The sequence below is a fragment of the Pan troglodytes genome, chromosome 1 (assembly GCF_028858775.2).
Source record: "Pan troglodytes isolate AG18354 chromosome 1, NHGRI_mPanTro3-v2.0_pri, whole genome shotgun sequence".
Classification (NCBI taxonomy): domain Eukaryota; kingdom Metazoa; phylum Chordata; class Mammalia; order Primates; family Hominidae; genus Pan; species Pan troglodytes.
The window spans coordinates 88,641,671-88,661,777 of NC_072398.2; the positions used below are offsets into that span (position 1 = coordinate 88,641,671).

General features: G+C 43.2%; 1 protein-coding gene across 5 annotated transcripts in view; it reads left to right on the top strand.

Annotated features, from left to right (window-relative positions):
• The window catches only part of CD84 (CD84 molecule), a 38,543-nt gene extending 20,152 nt beyond the window's left edge, over nucleotides 1-18,391 (top strand). For 2 of the 5 annotated variants that reach the window (XM_001172059.6, XM_063811983.1), the window contains 5 exons: nucleotides 5,352-5,603; nucleotides 6,001-6,120; nucleotides 8,462-8,559; nucleotides 9,520-9,582; nucleotides 11,178-18,391. In XM_001172059.6, coding sequence (XP_001172059.1) covers nucleotides 5,352-5,603; nucleotides 6,001-6,120; nucleotides 8,462-8,559; nucleotides 9,520-9,582; nucleotides 11,178-11,243 — 599 coding nt within the window. In that variant the 3' untranslated portion in view covers nucleotides 11,244-18,391. Of the gene's footprint in view, nucleotides 1-5,351; nucleotides 5,604-6,000; nucleotides 6,121-6,760; nucleotides 6,794-8,461; nucleotides 8,560-8,650; nucleotides 8,887-9,519; nucleotides 9,583-11,177 lie in introns of all 5 variants that reach the window. The other 3 variants (XR_010157476.1, XR_010157477.1, XM_063811978.1) reach the window with 3 other exon arrangements.
• Nucleotides 18,392-20,107: the final 1,716 nt, after the last annotated feature.

Here is a 20,107-nt window from a genome sequence, read left to right on the forward strand (position 1 = left end):
TGCTTCCTTCAGGAGCTCTTGCAAGGCAGGCCTGCTGGTTGCAAATTCCTTCAGCATTTGCTTGTTTGGAAAGGATTTTATTTCTTCTTCACTTATGAAGCTTAGTTTGGCCAGATATGAAATTCTGGGTTGAAAATGGTTTTCTTTAATAATGTTGACTATTGGCCCTCAATCTCTTCTGGCTTGTAGAGTTTCTACTGAGAGGTACACCTTTAGTCTGATGTGCTTCCCTTTGTAGGTGACCTGGCCTTTCTCTCTGGTTGCCTTAACATTTTTTCTTTCATTTCGACCTTGGAGAATCTGATGATTACGTGTCCTGGGGTTGATTTTCTCATGGAGTATCTCACTTGTGTTCTCTGCATTTCCTGAATCTGAAGGTTGGCCTGTCTTGCTAGGCTGGGGAAGTTCTCCTGGATGATATCTTGAAGTATGTTTTCCAACTTAGTTCCATTCTCCCCATCTCTTTCAGCTACCCCAATTGGTCATAGGTTTGGTCTCTTTACATAACTCCATATGTCTTGGAGGTTTTGTTCATTCCTTTTCATTCTTTTTTCTTTTTTCTTGTCTGCCTGTCTTATTTCAGAAAGATAGTCTTCAACTTCTATGATTCTTTCCTCCACTTGGTCTATTCTGCTGTTGATAGTTGTGATCAATATCTCGTGTTGTGGTTTTCAGCTCCATCAGGTCGGTTATGTTCCTCTCTAAACTGGCTATTCTGGCTATCAGCTCCTGTATTGTCTTATCATAATTCTTAGCTTCTTTGCATTGAGTTAGAACATACTCCTTTAGCTCAGCAAAGTTTGTTGTTACCCACCTTCTGAAGCCTACTTCTGTCAGTGCAGCCATCTCAGCCTCAGCCCAGTTCTTTGCTTTTGCTGGAGATGTATTGTGGTCATTTGGAGAAGAAAGAGGTATCCTGGCTTCTTGAGTTTTCAGCATTTTTGCATTAATTCTTTATTATCTTTGTGGGCTTATCTACTTTTTATCTTTGAGGTCACTGACCTTCCAATGGGGTTTTTCTGAGGTCTTTTTTGTTGATGCTGTTGTTTTCTATTTGTTGGTTTTTCTTTCAATAGTCAGGCTACTCTTCTGTGGGGCTGCTGCAGTTTGCTGAGGGTCCACTCCAGACCCTAATTGCCTCAGTTTTTCCTATACCTGGAGGTATCACCAGTGAAGTCTGCAAAACAGCAAAGATGGCAGCCTGCTCCTTTTTCTGGAAGCTCCATCCCAGGGGTGTACTGACCTGTTGCCAGCCTGAATACACTTGTAGGAGGTGGCTAGGGAGCTCTGTTGGGAGGTCTCAACCTGTCAGGAGGAACAGGATCAGGGACCCACAAAAAGAATCAGTCTGGTTGCTTTTTGATAGAGCAGGTGTGCTGCATTGGAGGCTCCCTTCCTTGTCCAGACTCTCTGGACTCTCCAAAGCCAGCAGGCTGGAACAGCTGAGTTGACTGAATGGCAGAGATGGTGGCCGCCCCTCCCCATAGGAGCTCTGTCCCAGGGAGAATTCAAAACTCTGTCTGTGTAACCCTGGCTAGAGTGGCTGAAGCCCCTGCAGGGAGGTCCCACCCAGTGAGAGTAAAGCAGCAGTCTGATCTGGCAAAGCAGCTGTGCCGCGTTGTAGGGGACCCTTCCTCCTCCAGATCATTTGAACTCTCCAAAGCTGGTAGGCTGGAATGGCTGAAGCTACTGAACCACAGAGATGGCAGACGCCCCCTCCCCAGTAATTTTCATATTAGGGAAAAGAAATTTTTGTTATATTGGGTTAAATATAATGCATAATTTAAATTAATATTACGTGCTTGTTTTGACTTTTGAAATGTGATTATTAGAAAATTTAAAATTACATAAGTGACTCACATTACATTTCTTTTGGGCAACACTAGTTTCTAGCATAGAGAACACCTTGGCCATTTCTCAAAGATTTCACTGTTCATCTGCCTCATTGCAGAAAAACACAGAAATGTGGGTAATCCATGTTGTGACAGATGCAATTCAGGTATATAGGTCACCCACTAAAATGCAAGTTCCATAAAGGCAGGGACTTTGTATATTGTTTATCACTGTATTCCCAGCACCAACATCATCAGGTACATAGTGGATGCTCCAGAAGTATTTGTTGAAAAAGAATGAATGAATAGTATTATTCCCAGGTTTCACAGTGCTTAGCAATTGTGAATGTTCGATTAATATAAGATGATTGAATCAGTTTCTATACCGATGGACAGCATAGTGGAAAGAACACTAATGTTGGGATTAGGCATACTTTGCCAGCTGTATGATCTTGGGCAAGTGGTTTAACCTCTCTGTTCCAAAGTTTCCTGACTTATAGAATGTAGATCGTAATTGATGGTATTAAATGAGATAATGGTAGTTGAGCTCCTAGTATAGTGCCTGCCTTAAAGTAAATGCTCAATAACTAGTAATCATTAATTTTTTAATCCTTATCCCTTAAAAAAAATCTCATTATGAAGGACTTCCTAGATGAAGAAGGCTCTGAACTAGGCTTGAATAATGTAGTCAAAGAGCCATACCCAAATGTCAACCCTTTAGAAAATATTTAACTCATTCGAGAACTTTAGCTGAGAAAATAAAGATGGTATTCAATTTTAAGATATTCATTTTTAACCCTTTATATGTTTAATTTTGCCTACCCAATCTTCAGAAAGTCTTCTACCACATGCAATTAGGACACAGTACAGTAATATCTTAGAGAAAGCTGTACCGTATATACAATAAAATCTGTACCTTATGGGTAGTTAGCTGGGAAAATAAAGAGAAGGAAACTAACATTTATTGAACACCATTTATGTGTTTGGCATTCTAATATCTATTTTAAAAATATATAGACTATACATATTTAAGCACTGTATGCACAAAAAGAGCAAAAGATAATACAATGAGATGTAACTCTCTCTTCTCAGAGGCAGTGGCTGTAGCCAGCTTATTCTGTGTCTTCCATAGATAATTAATGTGCATACCAGCATAGACAGACAGATAGATGATAGATAAGTAAATAGGTAATTAGAATAATCTTTATCTTCAAAATCTCATTTAAACCTCACAACAATTGTATTTAGGGAAAAATTTTTACCCTCATGTTATAAATAAGGGAGCTGAAGCTCCATGAATCTGTATATCTTCTCCATTATTCCATAGCTAGAGAGCAGTAGAGCCTGGATTCTGAACCAGGTCTCCAGTGGCTTCCACAATCTTGGCTTGGGAGGATGAAGATCTGTCAGCCATGACTCTGACTTTCTCTTCCCAGCATCTTTGTGCAGGTAACACCTCTGTTCCTGCTGAGAAAAGTGAGATGGGATCCTCTTCTTTACCACTGTCCCCTACCTCAACACCTACCCCAAAAAATTGGTAAACACCAAGCACTCCCTAGGCATTTTTGTAAATCAAATTTCTAAAGAAACACACACGCACACACACAAAATTTTGTTCACTTTCTACTAATTGATATCGTATCAGTCACTATTATAGTTAATCCAGGTCTGTACCCCAAACTTGTTTTGGGTTTATTCCAAGTCTTCACTAATTCTAATATGGAATAGATCCCTCTGAAAGATTGTTAGGACCAGAATTTCTGGCTAGCTTGGAATCAAACATTTTTACAGCTTCTTACTGTTCATGTTGAGTTCCTTCACAAACGCAAGATAATGGTTCTTATATCTTGTGTCTACACTTCTGAATTTATTGCCTTTCTAGACTCCACATTAATTAGAAAGTTGTGCACCAGTTCCTTCTGACTCCTCTATTCCCTTCCTCACATAGCTACAAGTGGAAGAAACAAACCCCACCACAGCAACTTTGCTGAGAGGGCGCTGAACTTATTAACTCCAAATGTGGTCATTTTCTTATTCCTGGTAAAAGAAAAGACCTTAACGCTTCCCCATGCCAGCTCCAGTCCTAGCTATCACTTGAATTATTATTGTTCTTTAGTTAACCCTTTACTAGCCTTCAACTTTTATAGTTTACTTTTTGATTGTTTAAGTAAAAACATTTTAATGAACTTTTAAAGAAATTATAGCTTTCCACCATGGATAGTTTTTAAAAAATAAAGAAAATATACATACACCAGAAAACAGAATGAAAAAAAATTTTAAAGATTATTTCGGCTGGGTGCGGTGGCTCACACCTGTCATCCCAGCACTTTGGGAGGCCGAGGCGGGTGGATCACGAGGTCAGGAGATTGAGACCATCCTAGCTAACACGGTGAAACCCCATCTTTACTAAAAATACAAAAACAAAATTAGGCGTGGTGGTGGGCACCTGTAGTCCCAGCTACTCCTCGGGAGGCTGAGGCAGGAGAATGGCTTGAACCCAGGAGGCGGAGCTTGCAGTGAGCCGAGATCATGCCACTGCACTCCAGCCTGGGTGACAGAGCGAGACTCCGTCTCAAAAAAAAAAAAAAAGATTATTTCATGTAGTTGTGTGCTGATAAATATTTAATTAGCTCTTAATTGGGTGTGTGTATTCATATATATATAAAATTTATGTTTAGTACAAATTTTATTGACTTGAAGGATGTGTAGCACACAGTTTCATTAATGATAATAAATATATAATAGTCTTTATTGTAAATTCTATATAGAATTTATTTTGCTGAGAGGGCACTAGAGGATAAATTCCAATTATTCTTACAGAATGCTTTCATTGATTTTTGCTAAGCATTTATATCCCTAATCAGCTTATAGTTGTAATTGATGTATGAGTATAGTTCCAACACAAACATCGGTTGATATTTTCATTTCAGTTAAATAATAAGAAAAAAGTGATTCAACAAAGACATATATATTGGAGCTTCATTTGTTTATCAATGACACGAGCGACTTCTTTGCTGAATTGGATAATGGTTTCCAAATACCAGAAGAATACTTCCTATTTTTTGTGCTATTCACAATGTAATGGCTACAGATATTATACAATTTTAAGTTTCATCTGCATTCCTCCATTGCTATCTTAAGTCTAGAGCAACAATCATCAAAACAGTAAATCGAGTCCTAGCTTATAGCAATTGCAAATTTCTATGGGGTAAATACTCCTACCATGGCTGATTTTAAGACATGCAGAATTAGAAAGACAGATACTCTGTTAACAAAGGACAGATACAACAGATGTAGATAACCTCGAGAGCATAGACAGCAGGAAAATGTCAAAAAAAGGATTAGAAAGTGATGAGTTTTGAGGATTTATTATCTTTATTTTTAACATAATTTATTTATGTTTTTATAATTTAATTTTTAATGATGGCTTGCAAATTTCTGAGAATTTAACAATTGGCTCCCACAAACTAGTACAAGCCAGCTCCAGCTCACTACTGGCTCATGTGTTTGCCCCCACAGGTCGGCTTGGGAAACCAAAAATTACACAGAGTTTAATGGCATCTGTGAACAGCACCTGTAATGTCACACTGACATGCTCTGTAGAGAAAGAAGAAAAGAATGTGACATACAATTGGAGTCCCCTGGGAGAAGAGGGTAATGTCCTTCAAATCTTCCAGACTCCTGAGGACCAAGAGCTGACTTACACGTGTACAGCCCAGAACCCTGTCAGCAACAATTCTGACTCCATCTCTGCCCGGCAGCTCTGTGCAGGTAACCAGCTCTGCCCATCTCTCCTGGTGAGTCTCAGAGATCACTCTGAGGAGCTGCAAGGTCTGAACGTGGGCCACATTCTCTAGGGAGATGTGCTTCCTTTATCTTTGGCCTGGTCACTGAGGGCATCACCTCCCAAGAAGCCTACTGGGAAAGAGGCCAAAGCCTTCTGAGAGATGCTAGACATTTCTGGGTGTTCTGTGGCAGCCCCTGATCAACTCTCTGATTCAATTTCTCATCCTGGCTTTTAATAGCAGAAAGTTTAGTTTCCCTAGGAGCTTTGGCACTCCTTCGGAGGACACCCAATTTTCATAATGCCCCTGACTGTGGGCAAACCTGCCCAGCCTCTTGGGCCTATTTCCTGAGAATCAAGACTCACTGCATCTTCTATTTCCAGACATGGCAATGGGCTTCCGTACTCACCACACCGGGTTGCTGAGCGTGCTGGCTATGTTCTTTCTGCTTGTTCTCATTCTGTCTTCAGTGTTTTTGTTCCGTTTGTTCAAGAGAAGACAAGGTAGGATTTTCCCAGAAGGTAAAATGTGGAAACTCACCTTCTCTCCTCCTGGGACTGAAGCCATTTATCCAAGGTTTAGCTGAAAGGTCCATTGTTCCAGGGAATCTGCCTTTTTCCAATCTCCACCCCACCACCTCCCAGAATGATGGCTCTGAGGATGGTATGACATTACCCTGAATGGTCTTCAGAATCCATTCCTGAGATCACCAGTAGCTGGTGGGCCCAGAACATGGGTTCGAGCTTAGTACATACATGAACAAGCTGTGCTTCACTGTACGAGTGTGTTCACCTCTCCAGCTCAGGACCCTCACATGTGAAATGTTTGGACTAGAGGATCTCTAGGGTCACTTCCAATTTCATTGTATTTTGATTATGACTATTGGAGAGTCATTGAGAAACATATACTAATCCTGTACTCCATGGTTGTCACTAGGTCCCTCTGAATCCCTCTGGATCATTCTGTAGTTGTGCCATTCTCTATTCAGAAAATCTGATCTTAGACCCTCAAGGAATCATTATACCCTCCGATTCACCCACATCCCATGTCCACCCAACAACTTCCTTTTCCCACCAATCACAATAAAAAACATGGAACTTCTGCTTCCATGTTCCTGACTCTCCTTTGGGTCTGATTCCTCAGGTTCCTGCTTGAACACCTTCACTAAGAACCCTTGTAAGTTCTCAGCCACAAAGTTCCTTGAATAATAATTGGGAGGGATGGGGAGTTCCCAACAGAGTGGTTAAACTAAGCACGTGATTTGCAGTCAGTCTAGGCGTGAAAGTCCCAGCTTGACCATTTATCAGCTACCAGTTTTTTAATCATTGTAAGCTTCCATTTTCTCAGTTGTAAAATATTCACAGTAATAAGGTGTGCTGTATATACTTATTAAGTAGATTAAGTGGAATTAGAAATACAAAATACTTGGCCCAATTCCAAGTACATAGTAAGTACTTGATAAATGTTAGCTAGTATACTGATAACTGATTGGCCTGGGGCATGGTACGAAGGAGGCATTCTAGGGGGAAGGGGATTTGTGACGTGTGCCATGCTCAAATGGCCTCACAATGGGGAGAAGGCACAGCCTGCTTGAACCACAGGTGATCTGCAAGGTCCCTCAAAGAGATATTGTCTTCAATCCCTCACTGACTCTTGGGAAGAGAAAGGGCTATTCTTTGCATCTATAAATGAGACAAGAGAGAGCACTCAGTTTGTCTCATACTCACCAAATAAGTGATAGGACTAAACTCTGAATGTTGGAGCCCTGTAATACTGCTCAGCTCAGACCTGTTATTTGTAGGTATGTTGGTGCCCTGGATTATGAAGGCCCAAAATTCTGGCCTTCTTTTTTCACCTTGACCCCAAAATGTTCTGTGTTAGTACCAAAGCAAAGGAGTACACTGGCGTGAATGTCTCTTCTAGCCTATACATTCTTAAAAGGAAAGACTTGTCTACTGTCTTTTCTTCTCTGGGGCCTCACACAGAGCCTGGCACATAGAAGGTGCTTAATAAATGTTTATTAACTGTGTGAACTGGCAGGGTTCTGTGGCTCATGCCTGTAATCCCAGCGCTTTGGGAGATCAAGGCATGTGGATCAGCTGAGCTCAGGAGTTCAAGACCAACCTGGGCAACATGGTGAAACCCTGTCTCTACCAAAAATACAAAAAATTTGCTGGGTGTGGTGGCACACACCTGTGGTCCCAGCTACTCAGAAGGCTGAGGTGGGAGGATCACTTGAGTCCAGAAGATAGAGGTTGCAGTGAGCCATGAGGTGGTGCACCACTGCACTCCAACGTGGGTGACAGAGTGAGAACTTGTCTCAAAAACAAACAAAAACAGACTGTGAATCAATCAAACAAGCAATAAATGTTCATGAAACATCTACTATGGGCTTAACATTGAGATGGTTACAGCAAGGTCTGCACCAAAAGAATGTAAAACAGTATATAACTAGAAAGAATCAATCAAGTTAAAAAACTAAGCCCGTGACATGGAAAGTCAACTAGCCATGCAAGACAGTCAGTGGTAAGTGTCAGAAACATGAAGGGAGCTCTTGGGTAGAACAGCTACATTTGACTGGCCACACAGGGAGGGGTTGGGGAAATTGTCTTTGGCCTAATCTGGACTCTAGAGTAGAAGAGAATTCCCACTGACCTGTGGGTGAGGCCTCAGCCAAGTGACTCCTGAGACATTCTGAGGATCCAAGCATCCATTTCAAAGGATGGCAGCCATTTAATCCCTGGCGGCTTCCTTTCTTCATCTTAAAAAGAGAACATTGGAATAGATCATTGCTAAAAAAACCACCTTTCACAGACTGTGGGTCTATATTTATTTGTGAGACAGATGCTGCCTCAAAGAAAACCATATACGCATATATCATGGCTTCAAGGAACACCCAGCCAGCAGAGTCCAGAATCTATGATGAAATCCTGCAGTCCAAGGTGAGCTGATGCAATTCATGGACACCCCTGTGCCACCATCTCCATGACAGGGAGTCATGGGCAGCCATTGCCTCTGCTTGTTGTTGTCTAGAAAGCAGCCACGGCCAAGAGTCCAGAGGTTCCAACCAGGAAATACCATGTCAGGGAAGTGATGCCACGGATCTTTCTATGAGGACAGAAACGTGACCCATTGTCACCCCATGGCAGCCTCCATGGGCTGAGGCACTGAGTGTCCCACAGTGGGCCCGGCTCCAGGTTAGATGAGCCATGACTAGGAGCAAGGCGCCCCCTAGAGGGGCCACACAACAGAGGAGCTACTGGAGTGAGGTGAGGGCTGCTATGTGACTACCAACGTGGTGAACAGGTTGCTAAGGGGGCTACGAGGCAACAGAACTGACAGACAAGTTCCCTTGAATGCCCCTCCTGGTCTAGCAGCAGCAGCTTGCTTTCCTCAGACTCAGAGTCACTGTTCCACACCCCTCCTCCCATCCGCCCTTTACCTGCCTGCCCCTCCCTCCCCTCCACCCTGGATCACCCTCTCCTGTGTCCCCACCAGCCTGCCTCCTTAAAGTCTGCAAGGAATCAAGGGGGAGACTGAGGTCTGCCTGGTCAGTCTAGCGCTGTGCTTGGACTGATAGGGCAGCTGGATCCATAGAGCCCATGGAAAGCTAAAATCCTGACTGAGCAGGACTCATCCTGAACCATGGGATCCCTCCTCTTGGCCCCTGAGGTTTTTCACCCCCGAGACCCTGCCCAACTGCTACCCATTCACCCCCACCTTATCCCTTCCTGATCCTAAGCCTCTCCAGAGTTGGATGGAGGCAGAACTGAGGCCAAAGGGGAGGCCACCTAGTAAATGTGGGACCAGGGAAGGATGGTGGGTAGAGGCAGAATTAGGAAAGGGGACTTGTAAGATTGGGCCTGGGCTCCCTCACTGAGGGGAAGATGTGTGTTTTACAGGTGCTTCCCTCCAAGGAAGAGCCAGTGAACACAGTTTATTCCGAAGTGCAGTTTGCTGATAAGGTAACCCCTTTCTGGCTTTTTATCCTTGCTTTCCTATCTCTTCCAGCCATTCTGGTGCACCCGGTCCATCCAACCAGGGGCTAGCTAGTTCCCCTGGGACTCCTTGTAGTTCTCAGGACCCACTGCCTAGGTTTTTGGTCTATATGTACTTCCACCCATGCACAAAGCCCCACTCCCTAGGTCAATGGCCATCCACGAGTTATCTTACTTGGGATGCTGATCCCACCCTTCAAATGCAGAAGTCCCTATGCCTCTGAACTACGGTATGGGAACTCCATCCCGTATAATACCTGGGGTCACTGCTAGCTCACAGTGTGAAAATGAGAAAACAGGTGCTTCCCTCTGAGCAAACACAGGCCCATGCCAGATGCCCAGATGGGTGCAATGGAGCAGAAGCTGAATTTCAGTTCATTTGCTCCCTCAGCTGCTCTTTTACCACACGCAGCCGGCACAACCATTTGTAGTGTCAAGTGCCTTGTGCCTTATGCCTGTGCCTTATGTCCTTCTCTGTCATATGCAAAGCCCTCTGACAGGACTTTAAATTTTGGGGATCTAAGGAGGGATTGTCACTATCTGAAGGTCCTCACTGCTGCTACAATCAGGACAGCTTTAGGGTTGCTTAAAGAATCATGTTTTCTAAGTATTCCTGTTTAATAGCTGAGTTACCAAGCAGGAAGCTAAACTGAATACGAATTGAGAGTGATCCTATAAGGCAATAGGGAGGACATCTGTGAGCTCGACGAGCAGGGCAGTGCTACTTCCTTTTAAGGAGGACTTGAAGCACAGGGCAGTTTGCTTGAAAAGATAAGCCAAATGGACTGGACAACCAGATAGAGGGACATTTACTTTCTTAGTGATCAGGAGAGGGAAGGAGGGAAAGAAAAAGAAGGGGAGGAATGAGGAAAGAAGAGCAGAAGAAAAGGAGGACAGGCAAGAAGTGAGGGTCAGGGTGCCCAGCATATTTGTGCCGGGATCTCAAGGAGAGTTGGAGGAACAAGAGTAACTTAACTTAGAAGGAGATAAAATTCGAGGGATTAATCGTGGAATCCTGGATTGTGACATCTCAGGATAAATCCTTAAAGACAAGTTAGATAACAATTATTGGGTCAGTATTTAATTGAAAACCTAAGACTCTTCAAACCAATGGGAAGATTGTTTGCAGCCCTCTAAATGCCTAGAGCACAGGAGATGCTGGCAGTGAGTCCCCACTATGTATAGGTGAAAGTGGAGTTATTGGGATACAAAAAAACTAGGGGTCAACTAGGAACAAGGAATGCAGGTAGCTTGAACCTGAATGTTGCCTCAAGCCTATAATCAAAATCCATTCCAAATATGCCCCCGCCCCCATTCCCTCCCATTGCTCTTTTCTGGGCTAAGAAGTTAATTGCTCAGGGCCTCCCAAATGGGGGGTAGCTGGAGCAGACATGAGGGACTCAGCAAAGAACAAGGCCCTGCTACCCCAGATTTCCCCAGCATGAGGCAAATCTAAGGCATCCCCCCGTGCCATTTGCTTAACTCCTCTGGGAACTTGCAGGACTGGAGTTCCCCAGCAGCACCTCTCAGTTAACATTTTCTCACGCTTCTCTCCTGCACAGATGGGGAAAGCCAGCACACAGGACAGTAAACCTCCTGGGACTTCAAGCTATGAAATTGTGATCTAGGCTGCTGGGCTGAATTCTCCCTCTGGAAACTGAGTTACAACCACCAATACTGGCAGGTTCCCTGGATCCAGATCTTGTCTGCCCAGCTCTTACTGGGAGATTGCAAACTGCCACATCTCAGCCTGTAAGCAAAGCAGGAAACCTTCTGCTGGGCATAGCTTGTGCCTAAATGGACAAATGGATGCATACCCTTCCTGAAATGACTCCCTTCTGAATGAATGACAAAGCAGATTACCTAGTATAGTTTTCCCAAACTTCTTCCCATCATAGCACATGTAGAAAATAATATTTTTATGGCACACTGGGATAAACAATCAAGATTGCTCACTTCTGGAAGCTGCATATGACTAGAGGCCTCTTGTGACTGGAGGTAACAACCCTGCCCAGTAACTGTGGGAGAAGGGGATCAATATTTTGCACACCTGTAATAGGCCATGGCACACCAGCCAAGATGCTCTGCTCACAGTCAGTATGTGTGAAGATCCCTGGTGCGTGGCCTTCACCACGCATCTTGAGCAAATTAGGAAAACGTACCCTTCACTTGAGGCAGATGCAGCCCTTCCCCCGAGTGCATGGCTTGGAGAGCAGAATGTGGGCTGCATATAAGCACACTCATCGCTTTGTCTGGGAATCTTTGTGCAGGGCACAACAGGCTTAGTAAGTCCAAACACAGATGACAGTGCTGTGTGGGTCTCTGTCAGAGTTGTGGCTCTCAGCCATGTAGACACACTCTCCAAATGGAGTGTTGGAAAATGTTCTTTCTGCAGGGTCTAGAGACTGCTGGGACACTTTTCTTGGAGTGCTACTTCAGAAGCCTTATAGGATTTTCTTTCTGGCCAAGATTTCCTTCTGTATCACTCCAAGCAGCCTCAGCAGAAGAAGCAGCCATGCCCAGTATTCCCACTCTCCAAAAGGAACTGACCAGCTTATATTTCTCACACTTCTGGGGAACTGGGTATAATCCAACCATCAAAATAGAAGACCTTGCAAGAAGCAGAGTCATTCTCCAGGAGGAACTTGGGAGATGATGGTGCAGATGATGAAACTGGGTTCATCCCAGTTCCAAAGACTCAGAGAACTAGAGTTTAAGCTGAGGCAGAGTGCTGCCACCCTGGCATGCCCCACAAACAGACCACCAGCCAGCTTACACAGGCATTAACTCTCCGCAATGAGGAAGAATCATTCACAACTGAGCAAGACATTCATATGATCATTTAAGGAAGTGTTTCCCTTATGTGTTAGCAAATATAATCGGCTAACTCCTAAATCCCAGTGAATAGTCCTAGGCTGGACAGCAATGGGCTGCAATTAGGCAGATAAAGACATCAGTCCCAGTAAATGAATCCATAGACTCATCTAGCACCAACTACCATTAGCACTATGTTAGGAGCTGCAAGGCCCCAAAGTAGAAGATGTGCATAATGTCTGCTCTTGTGTAGCTCAGGAGACAATTCCAGCACAGACACTACAGTTAACGCTGAACTGCAGCTGCAAGTAATAGCATGAACAGTCAGAAAAATACCTTATGAGGGGGAAGGGCTGAAGCTGGGCCTTGAAGGATGGATGAAATTTGGATAGAGAATGAGGAAGACAGAGGGCCTCCAAGTGAGAGAAGCATGAAAAATGAGCAGGGGCCTGGATCAGTGGGGTGTATTCAGAGCACCTCTCCAGATGCACCATGCATGCTCACAGTCCCTTGCCTATGTGTGGCAGAGTGTCCCAGCCAGATGTGTGCCCTCACCCCATGTCCATTTACATGTCCTTCAATGCCCACCTCAAAAGGTACCTCTTCTGTAAAGCTTTCCCTGGTATCAGGAATCAAAATTAATCAGGGATCTTTTCACACTGCTGTTTTTTCCTCTTTGGTCCTTCTATCACTAAAACTCATTTCATTCAGCCTTACAGCATAACTAATTATTTGTTTTCCTCACTACATTGTACATGTGGGAATTACAGATAAACAGAAGCCGGCTGGGGTGGTGGCTCACGCCTGTAATCCCAACACTTTGGGAGGCCAAGGCAGGCTGATCACCTGAGGTCAGGAGTTCGAGATTAGTCTGGCCAACATGGTGAAACCCCATCTCTACTAAAAATACAAAATTAGCCAGGTGTGGTGGCACACATCTGTAGTCCCAGCTACTCTGGAGGCTGAGACAGGAGAATCGCTTGAACCCAGGAAGTGGAGGTTGCAGTGAGCTGAGATCACACCACTGCACTCCAGCCTGGGAGAGACAGAGTGAGACTCCATCTCGGGAAAAAAAAAAAAAGATAGAAGCCAATAAGCATGGTGCAATCAAATTCTGGCAAGCATTAAATATCAGGATGCAGCTGGGCACGGTGGCTCACGCCCGTAATCCCAGCACTTTGGGAGGCCAAGGTGGGCGGATCACTTGAGGTCAGGAATTTGAGAGGAGCCTGGCCAGCATGGCGAAACCCCATCTGTACTTAAAATACAAAAAAATTAGCTGGGCGTGGTGGTGCACACCTGTAATCCCAGCTACTTGGGAGGCTGAGGTGGGAGAATTGCTTGAACCTGGGAGGTGGAGGTTGCAGTGAGCTGAGATCCTGCCACTGAACTCCAGGCTGGGCAACAGAGTGAGACCATGTCTCAAAAAATAAAAATAAAATAATATCAGGATGCATACATCAGAGGCTGTTCCTAGTGTAAAGGCACTTTGGAGGGAGAAGACTTTCAGAGTTAGGCAGACCAACTAAGAGGTCAGCTGAAGCACCTAACCAGTTGTAAGGAGGTGAAAGACAGCACCCCAAGAAGAGACGTGCAGGAAGGAGGAAAGAGGCTTGGTCATAAAGGATGGAGGAATTCCAAAGTGACACTGAACAGGCTGCGTTTATCCTAAAATAAAACCACTCCTCACTCTGTGGATGCGTTGAAGACTCATTCCCAAACATCTTTATTCTCTAACTTGCCCTCTTCCTCTTCCTAATATGCTCACTCAAGTAAAATTACTAGTGTCCTAATGCCCCTATGCATATTGTCAAAAATAAAAATCAGAAGCAGGTTAGATCTGTTAGGTCTTCCAGAAGAGCAAACCTGGGATGAAGCCAGAGCCCAGGAATTCTGAAGGTGGCCTTTGGACTCAGGACACCCTACTCTTGTCTCTCCTCTCAGTTTCTCTGCTATGAATCTCCTGATTCATGAACACGTTATCTGTTCACCCTTCTCTCTAGGTCTTAGTTCTTAGATTTTCCTTCTGTAAAATGCATGTGATCTTATTTTCCCCTCCACAACTTTCCAGATGAACTAGACTGTGACCAAGAGGTCTATAAAATCAAAGCATCATGGAACAGGATCTTGTATCAGACCAAAGTGTGCCAGTTTTTAAAAATGTGCATCAAAATGGAAGTCTCAGAGACAGAGCCCTCTGGTGGAAAGTTCTAGTAGGTCAGGACAGTCCTTCTGCCTGCGGACACCTTGGGCTTTACTGAGGGACTCAACTGAGAAAATGAGGAATGTTGCAGCTCATGATTCTTAGAAGAAGAAAGTGAAGCTTGTTTAAAATATGATTTAAAAAATCTGTAGAACACTGTAAACTACACAGGCTATGAGGGAATAGCCTGGTTGGGCCAGCTTGGAAATCGGGCACAGGCAGGAAGGGGCCTGTCTGGTTTGGGCCGTGTCCACAGAGAGCACTTCTTAGGTCCTGCCTGGAGAGAAGGAATGGCTGGGCTATATTTTCTTCCAGACTCATTATTTTTCTTCTGTTTGACTTTTCTCTGAATTTCCCTTGATTTGTATAAATTTTCTCAATAATTAGTGACAGCCTCTACTGATTGTAAAATGAAGCTTGAAGGCCAGGCGCAGTGGCTCATGCCTGTAATCCTAGAATTTTGGGAGGCCAAGGTGGGTGGATCACAAGGAGTTCGAGACCAGCCTGGCCAACGTTGTGAAACCGCATCTCTACTAAAAATACAAAAAAATTAGCCGGGCATGGTGGCACGTGCCTGTAGTCCCAGCTACTCAGGAAGCTGAGGCAACAGAATCACTTGAACCTGGGAGGTGGAGGTTGCAGTGAGCCGAGATCACGCCACTGCACTCCAGCCTGGGCGAGAGAGTGAGACTCCGTCTCAAAAAAAAAAAAAAAAAAAAAAGTTTGAAGAACAAAGACAATAAGAGGAAATATAATGAGTGGTCATAAATGTGGGCTCTGACAGTAGAGTGCCTGGGTCTGCATCCTGGTTTCTTAGTCATGTGACCTTAGGCAAGTTACTTTAACCTCGCTGTACCTCAGGTTGTCCATCTGTAAAATGGGGATAATAATAGTGCCTATCTTTTAAGGTTGATATGGGGATTAAATGAGGTGTTGCTCATACAGGAATGTGCCTGTGCATGGCAAAGTTCGGGAAATTTTTTATAAGCTGTTCTAGGCCTGAAATCTTCAGAAGATGCTAATCTAAATTCATGAAATAAGCTTCTTACAACAGAAATGCTGCTAGTATTATGCAAAATTAATGTTATATATCAAACTTTTAACTCTCATCCCTCCTTATTCAGATATATTTTGTTATAAGCAATGTTTGTTCCCCCCGTTATTATACCACAGTCTACTTACCTGATGCTATATCTGCCTCCCCAGTTAGACTGAGAGAACAGGGGATATACCTAAATAATAATAATAATAATAAATAATAATGGAGAGCTCCTTGAAGATAGGGAGCCTGTAAGAATCATTGAGGGCTTATTTTGTATACCAACTGCTAAACTAGATGCTTCATACATTGTTGTCAATACTCATGACAGCCTTGTAAAGTAGAAATTAATTCTTCCAGTTAACACTAAGGCTGACATATGAATACCTTGGCAAATCTGGAAAGCTGGGAAGACAGTATTTGAACTCAAGACTTCTTGTCACCAAGGGCCATGCACTTGTACTCTGCCATGTGGCCCCTTTTTACCTCCTGTGGATTCCCCCTACCTGGTACTTGGCCTTAGGTGTACACACACCTGGCACTTTGCTTGACACATAATAGGTGGACCACAAATATCTACTGAATGAATATTTGCATATACTAATATTTTAAGGTATAAAAGCAGCTCAAAGTAAATATATTAATATATTAATTTCATTGCTATCTGGATAACCACTCAACTTTCCTGCTGAAAATGCCCATTTAATTAAAGAAGGTTGGATAGAGCTCTCTATATGCATTTTGGACAGGCAGGGGTTTCAGGTCATAAACATTCTGATGAGTTAATATAAAATGAGAGAAACTGTAAATTTCCACTACTAAAAATCACAAAAATAACAGAAACAAAAGAAGAGATAAGAATTTGGGGAATTGTGCTGAACAATTTAGTGGTTAAAAAAAAACAACTGTGCATGTTTAGACTTAAATAAGCCCCCATCCAAGTGTGAGGGGTCCAGTAATTTTTCAAAACATATGAAAGTGTTAATACATTTCAACAAAGGACCATTAAAAAAGTCCTGAATTCTGACTTGAGGGAGGAAAGTAATGACTAATACATTCTCTAGAGACTTGCAGACTTTGGGAATTCATAAAGGAATGGATGATAATTATTAACTGTTGCTGGCTGATTGCCCAGAGAGTTCTCAACAGCCCTGTACAAGTCTCTGGGTTTGGGATGGATCAATTCTGAGACTGGAAAATGGCCAAATCTTTGCAAATGAGAAATATTTTTCTTATAAGTTCTTATTGTAGGCAAATAATTACATAGATTATTCATCAGAGAATTTTTAAATGCTCATAATCTCAACTCTTTCATTTACAACTTGTATTTCCAATAGTTTATGGGTCATCTCTGCATAGATGTCAGAAGTCACCTCAAGCTTAGTGTGTCCAAAATCGAACTCACAGGTCTGTTTCTGACCTCCCAACTTGCTTTCCTTGTGTTTTTCCTATGCTAATGATCCACCATAATCAAAATAATTAACATTTATCCAGTGCCTACTATGTACTATTCCCTGTCCTGTTTTACATTTACTCATTTAAAGTCCATACGAAACATTAAATCTCATCTGCCTTCTGAAGAAGATACAACCATGCTCTCTTTTACAAAGTAGGAAACTGGGTCACAGAAAGGTGAAGTCTTTAAGGCTGAATCACAGTAGCTCATCCTAGTAAATAGAAAAGCCAGGATTCAACTCCAGGGGCTGGGTGCAGAACTGCTATTCTTCACTGCTTCACCAATCAGCAGCTACCCAAGGCAGAAAACTTTTTCATCCTTGGCTCCTTCATTCTCCCTGTCACCCCAGATCCCCTCTACATCTAGTCAGAGAATAGGTCCTGTCAATTCCAACTTCTCTATATGGCTCCTCTCAGGCATGTGCCCTTAATCGGCCTAATTCTCTAACACACCTTCCCTCTACATGATCACTCCCTCAGATCATTGCTTTATCACGTGTTACCTGGGTTGCTATTACATAAAGAGCAATCTTTCTAAAATGAGGATCTTATCACTTCACTTCCACACTAAAATGTTTTTCCTGGGGAACCACACTCCTTAGCAATCTGACCCATCAGACCTTCCAGGCTGTCTCCTGCCTGCTCCCTAGGCTCCAGCCACACAGAATTATCATGGGCCCACACACCCACCAAATCCTCCCATGCCTTTGCCCATGTTGTCTGGGATGCCCTTCTCTCCCTTCTGTCTACATCAAGCATCAGACTGAATATCCCTCTTGTGCGGCCTTCTAAAACCTCCCGTCCAAAGCGAAATATATAGCCCTCTATTTATACTTTTACAGCATTTGGCACACAAGTACAGAGTAGTAGCTTTTTATCACATTCTCTGATAATTATATAGATATGGTATTTCTTAGCTCTCTCTCCAACTGGCTAATAAGTTGCTTTTTGTCTGAGTGCCTAATTTTGTGTTTTGTGTCTGAGTGCCTCAGTTCCTCAAAAAAAAGTTTTTTGATTAGTTCATTATTCATTTGAACATGGAAATTATGCTCACTAGTGGCAAATGCCACTAACCGTATTCCAGAAGCTAGGTGTCATGTTTGCAATAAGATATATTATCCCCTCTACAAGTCACCTTTTATTTCAGGCATTTGTAAATGTCCATTAATAAAGTATGGTTCATAAATTTTACCTTGTAAGTGCCTAAGAAATGAGACTACAAGCTCCATTTCAGCAGGACACAATAAATATTATTTTATAATGCATCTATTTTGTGTTTTACTTTGTTTTGGTTTTTGAGAGCAACAAAAATGAAGTAAACAGATGAAACAGCAAAGGAGACAGTCCACATGATAAAAGCCCTGTGCCGTCTGAAAACCCAGGCCCTGAGTGGACACAAGAGACCAAGGGATTGAGGATATAAGACAGACAAAGAAAAAAATAAAAGCTGATGTAGAGAGATGATTGGGACCTTGAGAGGAGACTGAGAAGCTAGAGACAGGAAGGACAAATGCCAGAAACAGAAAAAACCCGGAGGGCAGCAGAGGTGCTTGGTTAAGGTGGAGAAGAGAGTTCTGCCTTGGTCAACCTAGAGAGAGGAAATTGAGGACTTAAATCACGTTTTGGGGGTCATCTCCCTCCAGGGAAGAAGCTTTGTCTTATTCATTTTTCACTCACAGTGCCCTATCACAGGAGCCAATGCCTAGCAGAGCTTAGTAAGTATTTGTTGAACTGAATTTGGATTGGCACCCACATATCAGAAGAGGGAAGAGAGTCCTGGAAACCACATTCAGAGTCCGAGTCCCAAATTGGAGAGTAGAAATTCTCTGTGTCACCCATAGTGCCACTTGGAGGAAAGGGATAAAAAGACTGGGCTTTTAACTGAGGAGAATGAGGTTGTGGTTTCCACAGAACTGTAGGTGCAGGGCCTCAGAATGTTTGGTAAACACTGAAGGGGAGGTGACTTACTAACAGGCGCTGTGAGATAGCAAATGGTTTTTAGGCCTGAGACAAAACCACTTCCTCTATTCCCTGCTTATCAGAGGCCACAGCTGCTCTGTTCTGGGCCAGCGTTTGCAGATAAGCCTGGTCTTCCAGCTCCCCACCTACATTTTCTTGTGGGGTTGAAATTGACTGCTACCCATGTAGAATTTCGGAGTCCCTGTGTAGAAACTCTGTAGGCAGATACAGCAACCGTTTGAGAAGATAAATTTCGCTAGTGTTTCTCCAGTGCTTTCTGAGGTTTGGCACATTTCATTTCATTTCATCTACACATTAGCCATAGGACTTTCAGCTTGAAATTACCTCCACCTCCTTACCCTCACTACCTCCAATACACAGCTTCACTCATTCACACAATGCCCATTCATTCTTCTGGGATAAGCTCAAGCGTCCCTTCCTGGGGGAAGTTTTCCCTGTTCCTCCAGGCCATATCTGATGGCCGTGTTTTGCGCTCATAGTACAACACCTCTTGCCTTTACAGCAGTTTTCAATTTTGTCTTTAAATATTTCTCTCTGTGATTATTTTATTAATTCCTCTCTTCCGTCACTGGACTGTGAGTTCCATCAGGACACAGATCATGCGTGGTTTTGTCACCATTTGTATCCACAGTGCCTGACCCAGTGCAAGTAGTCCTCAATTTGTAATACTTTAATTATTGAAGATGCAATAGTTTATCAGCCTTTAACTGCGTTAGCTGGCATGTTACAATCCTTTGGCATATGTATCAACGACAAAGCCAGGTATACTGTTTATTTCTGAAGTATATTACCTTCATAGATTCTATAAAACCCTTGGTTGGAAATGCACTAGAAAATATTGATTTTACCTGCTATGCATGAGACACAGAAGAGTTAACACAGCAGGGCTAAAACTGCTGTCCTTTGAAGGGCATGCTTATAAGGTTGGCCCGTGGCTGGTGTCTGAGAACTTGGACTTTGGGACGGTTCCTACCATTCCCTGATAAGAATTCCCTGATAAG